At 44.7% G+C, this 5,627-nt stretch overlaps 1 protein-coding gene across 1 annotated transcript; it reads right to left on the reverse strand.

The window, feature by feature from the left end:
* Positions 1-343: 343 nt before the first annotated feature.
* On the reverse strand, positions 344-2,416 carry smim13 (small integral membrane protein 13). Its single transcript, XM_084485164.1, has 2 exons — positions 1,945-2,416; positions 344-1,391 (listed from the first exon to the last, which is right to left on the reverse strand). Exons 1-2 carry the CDS (start codon positions 2,030-2,032, stop codon positions 1,201-1,203), a joined length of 279 nt encoding a protein of 92 aa, XP_084341290.1. The 5' UTR covers positions 2,033-2,416; the 3' UTR covers positions 344-1,200.
* Positions 2,417-5,627: the final 3,211 nt, after the last annotated feature.

Genomic DNA, 5,627 nt, shown 5'->3' on the forward strand with positions numbered 1-5,627 from the left:
ACACACACACACACACACACACACACACACACACACACACACACACACACACACACACACACACACACACACACACACACACACACACACGCGCTTCACAGCCCAAAATGCTAAGCTATTACATTTCAGAATATTGCTCAGTATGGGGGGGGGGGGGGGGGTCTGCGTGTGAGAAACAGGAAGCACATGAAAGCCACAGGATGTATATCATCCTCAAAGATCACGTCAATTTTGGGCGTGCAAACTGTTGCTGACTATATAAAAAGACACAGCCAGCAGCAGTCGAGTTTGCTTTGGGTTTTGCAATGTTACGGTTGTTACAAATAAACACGGCAGATCTTCATCAAGTGGAATGAAAACTTTATTTTGTTCTTCCCCACCCCTCCACTCCTGGCACTCTGGACATCATCCACCATTCTGTCCGAACAGACTAACACATAAAAACATTCGTAAAAACACTCCCTTCCACCACAGCCATTTTCACAAAGTGTCCTGGTTCATATAAAAACTAAGAAACAAACATGGGTTAGATCAGACGTCAGTGACAGAGTCCAGGGCTTTCCGTCTATCGAGTTGTCCCTTTAGTGAAGCAGCCACAACAGAGTTACAGTTAAACAGTCAACCGTTATCAGGGCCCAGGGCCTCAGTTGCAAGCAGGCGTTGCAACTGAAAAACGTACTACATGTTAAAGAGAGTTAACTAATTAATTAAGTACACGTACACAAAGTGTCATGATCAGAAGAGCTAAAGGTCAGTTATGTCTTGTGCAGTACTAACACGTTGCTCTGTGCTGACGGCCAGCAGCACTCTCGGCCATGACAGACGGTTTACTATTGCAACGTTAGGTACTAGTAGTGGAGCCCCCTCACTAAGCCCACTTGACTGTGCATGCCTATAACAACACACATACACGCAAAGACAGGTGAAACGGGACGTGAAGCATATCGAATGGCTTATCCTCTCAAACCGAGGAAGCATTTCCTTGGTTCGTGCAAAGTGTCCAGAATGGGCGGGGCTTTGTGCTGACCAATAAGGTAGTGCAGACTATATGTATATCAGAGTATAGAGTGGATGGGCACACCGGCCCCCTGTTTAACACCAGACCTGCAGTGGTCAGCCATGGGGTGGGGTGGGGGGGGAGCTGTCCAATGAGAGGCCGGTGTGGCGGGAAGGCAGGACGACGGTTGGCTGTCCTGGGGTCTAGGAGGCAGGCTCTGGCGGCGTGGTTCTTTGGCGGGCGCTCCTGGGCCGAGAGCGCGTAGCAGCGGCGGCCGATCGCTCGGTGGGGGGTCCCGGCGGCTGGGTCTCGGCCTGGGGGGTGCCGGCTTCACCCAGCAGCTCCCGGAGGAACTTAAACTTGGAGAGGAAGAGCTGCCAAACCACGTACCAGCCTTAGAGGAGCGAGGAGCGAGGTGGAAGGTCAACAACACTGGATGTACATAACTTATATAAACTGATATAACTGGTATACCAAGTTGTTATAATTAAATAAAAGCTTGGCTGTAAATGTCAGATTTTGTTTGAGGAAAGCCAATGGCGTATTGCCTGAGCACTGATTACATGCCTACACTGTACTTGACCTTAGCGATCTTCAGTGAATACTTATTTACAAAGGGTGCAAGGGTCAAATGAGACCTAGCCACATCTGAACGGCCACGTTCAGACTGATTTCTAGGCCCTCCCTCTCCTTTAAACAGGGTAAAAATAGAAGCAGCCAGGCAGAGGCCTTCTAAACTCTGCACAACAGCAATCCAATACATAAAGAATACGAGCACTACGTGATATCGTCGGGTTTAAAAATGTCACAAACATCACAGCATCCCCAGCGGATCGGCCCACCTAAACACTGTAGCAGTCCAGGCCACTTTTAACATCATAACCTCAACTAACTGACTAAATGAGGCGTGTAGATATCATTGTTGTTCTCTTAAAAAACACACTTACCAAACAGCATGAAGAGCAGCACGCAGACCAGTGTGGCCACAATGACCAGCACCGTGAGCCCCACACTCTGCCACATCTCAGCGCCCATATTACATGCGGAGAAGCACAGAACCAAGACGCGTGTTTCCTCTGGATCACAGAGGAGAGGCCAGGCTATGATGTTCACCGAGAGTCGGTCGCTGCGTACAGCATGGTTAAGAATAGGAGCTAGTTCGTTTAGCTTGAGATCTGCTGACGGCGATGGAGGAACAGCGAGCGCATCGCAGGTAGCACACTGTAGCTATCTAGAGGGGACCAACCACAAATACGACCTTAAGTTAAGGGTTTTGTATCGAAACACTATAGACCGACACTAGCTAGATGGTAGAGAACCCAGTCCTACCTATCGTGCGCTACATGTTCGAGGTATGTGAACGTCTGGCCCCGGCTACAGACAACAACAACAAAAGTAGGACAGCGTTTAGGACAACACGCTTACGTCACAGGGTGGCGCCACGACTGCGCCTGCGTGAACTCGCTGATCGGGGCTTCTGGGTAGTGTAGTCAGGGAGAAAGGGGCAGTCTTCTCGATCTGTCCACAAGATGGCGCAAGTCATCCAGCAGGTGTCCGACCCATCGCAGGAGTGTCTATTGAATATGCACAGAATTGTGAAATGTAGAAAACAAATGTTACCCCCTTTATTTTTTGCTCTCTTTTTTTCATACACTACTTTTATTTCACCTGTTCACTTGTTATATTTGTATTATTGTGTATCCTACAACTAGCTGTGCATTCACTACTAGTTGTAGGAATACCTGTATGACTTTGTTTCTGACAAATATAACATATTGAATAAGCTTGTGCGACTGTTTGAAACTTGGAAACCAAACAGTCCATGAGGCTTCTGTTTCTGCACGTCTCTGGACGGAATAACCCCAACATGCAGCTTGCTCGTTAATAAAAGCGAGTTAATTGGTAGGAAACAAACGAGTACGCAATGCACCTCTTACCTTCTAAATGACTCATGCTTTGGTTCTATATTTGTTTGTTTGTCTTTCGGCCATGTGGGATCAAGGAAGCGTTTTGTCGGTGAACTTCCTCCTTGAGACGCGACGAATGACAGCGAGTGTCTGTGGTTGGCTGAATATTTGTGCGACAACACCGCAGGTATAGGATCACTAGTTTGGATTTTTTTGGGGGATACTTGGTAGTTATTTGGTTAATTTGCTTAACTACATCATCCCATTTGCTAACTGTCAAGTAGCCATCAAACAAGTACTAATATCCTACTGAGCAGACCATTTAAATGTCAAGGTGAGGGGATTCAGTTTGAGGCTGGTGCTTCCAGATTGTAGCCTATCTGATCAAAATTCAAAATTAATGTGAACAAAGCAGGTGGTGGAATCTATGATATATGATATATGATATATGTCTATGATATATATGATATATGATTTGTGTGCTTTTATACAAGTGTGTGTGTGTGTGTGTGTCATATTTTAATTGAAGGGAGGAAAGTACATCCCAGGAAACACAAAGCTCATCAAACTAAACGTTCAAACGGTCAGAAGGTTTTTCGTGTCTTCCCCCAGTTTGCTCTGCCTGTGTTCCAGCCTGGTACCACTCAGGTTAAAGCAACTTGAAATGTGTGCTTGTAAACATCTCAACATTCACTCGTTCAAGAACATCTCAGTCACATGAGCCAGCAAAACTCTTCTCTGCATGGTTTGGTACCTCCGTCTGGATCAAGAGGATTCTTGGCAGCTCACTTATCTCGGGGGGAATTATTCCCCATAAATCTTTAAATGGATCTGATGAGCAGAGAGTCATCTGGGCAAGTCCCATCTCTGTCTCACCCACATCTAATTGAATCCTATTCTGTTTGAACAGGATTGTTCCTGCATGAGTCAGACCCATTCCGGGTCATCCCGTCACTACCGCATCGCTTGGCTGAGGAACTTTCTATCTTTTTCTTTCCTTCTTGCTTTTTTCGTGAAAACAGACCAACTAAAATTACATTTAAAAACATTTAATAAAAAATATAATTTAAAAACATTTTATTAACATTTATTTCATATGTTATAAAAAAAAAACGGTATAAGCTTGTAGTAATGAAGGCCCGGTCCTATGCTCACAGGACCAAACCAGAACATAGGATCCCATGAAGACATATTTGTCACAACCCGCAATGCAAGAAGAGGCATAGGTGTAAACAATATTTAAAAGGCGTGGGTGTGGGTGTCTGTGTGTGTGTAGCAAAAAACATACTTGTACAGGCACGCCTCTTGTGGGAACATTGAAGTGTGAGAATGTGCAGGTGTGTGGACACTGTGCCCGGTCTTCCAGGAGTTCACAGAGTTCAGCCAGGATGCGTACAGCAAACAAAAAAAGCTAAAAACATACCAAGTTTAAACTGGAGGCTACCACACTTAATATTAAGTAATCCATCTATCACGTAGCCAATACAATTCTGATGCAGGTCATTTAGGAGCAGGTAGGGTTAGACATCACAACGGTTACTCCGGACATTGGGGGAATCGAACACAGTACCTGTTGACTGGGAGTCAGAGATGTATAGTATATATATAGTACACATATACAAGTGTATATACTCTAGTATTGACTCGCCTGCCCCATCACAGCAATAATAATCAGTCGAACTGCAAAACATTTATATCACTCATATGATTCTCTAAAAACAAGAATACATCCAAAGAAATGGGTAAAAATGACGATCAACCACCTATGCTCGGATGGCAAGCTGAATTTATTTTCTTTGTACGCTTATGAATATATATGAAGCTTCTTGACCTTTCTGCCAATGAGCATGGTTTGCTGGCCAAGATGTTTGGTCAGGGGCGGGGCTAAGTGTTGATCAAAGGACATTTCTCACTGAATTTGGCCTAAGGAACGACAGATCCTCCATGCTGCTATTCCGCCGTCTGTGTATGAATGTGCATACGAATAGGTGAATCTGAAGGAATAATTGTAAAGCGCTTTGAGTGGCCACTGGTCTGACACCGGGCATATTAGATGCAGTCCATTTGACATTTACTATTCCTACTATGACATTTCTATCATGGTAAAAGCTAGACTAAACATAGACATTACAAACATAAATTTTAAATTATGTAATTAATTTAATTGATGAGCAGGTCAGGGTTAGGGATGTAATCCCACTGCCTGTGGACACTGATTATAACAGAACCTTGTGAGTGGGAGTCAACCACCCTGTATGTGAGGGTAAGGGGAAACTCACATGCACAGTGAACACAAACCCAAACAGCTTCAATGTCCCATGGGGCATCGGAGCAAATAAAGAGGAGTCAACTTCACTAGCTAATCCATCAAACGCAAAACATTTCAAATGTGTCAAAGGGAATTCCTTGATGAGGCAACATGCCTACAAAAAGAAGCCTACTTCCTCTTGAACTCCAAGGAGTTCTTAACCCACTTGGCAATTGGCACACAGTTAAAGATACAATTTGCATCAACAGTTGACTGATACAGCCCTCATTCCTCGAGGGCAACTTGTTATCTAATATAGTTAAAAACATCAAATCGTTCCAAGTGGAACCGGTTTATCGTGCTCAGAAAAAAACACATTTCGCCACGATACAGTGACGAAAAACGACCGCTTTGTAACAGAGGCTCGTACGGCCTGTGGATCCGATGAGGACCAGGGTCCCGAGTCCTGAGACCT

The sequence above is a fragment of the Micromesistius poutassou genome (genome assembly GCF_964030765.1).
Source record: "Micromesistius poutassou genome assembly, chromosome: 20".
Lineage (NCBI taxonomy): Eukaryota > Metazoa > Chordata > Actinopteri > Gadiformes > Gadidae > Micromesistius > Micromesistius poutassou.

Bases quoted from the DNA above. Each gene is read 5' to 3' on its own strand.
- smim13 (XM_084485164.1), bottom strand. From the start codon at position 2,032: ATGGGCGCTGAGATGTGGCAGAGTGTGGGGCTCACGGTGCTGGTCATT. The intron at 1,392-1,944 runs GTAAGTGTGTTT...CGCTCCTCTAAG, and splicing joins GCTGCTCTTCATGCTGTTTG to GCTGGTACGTGGTTTGGCAG.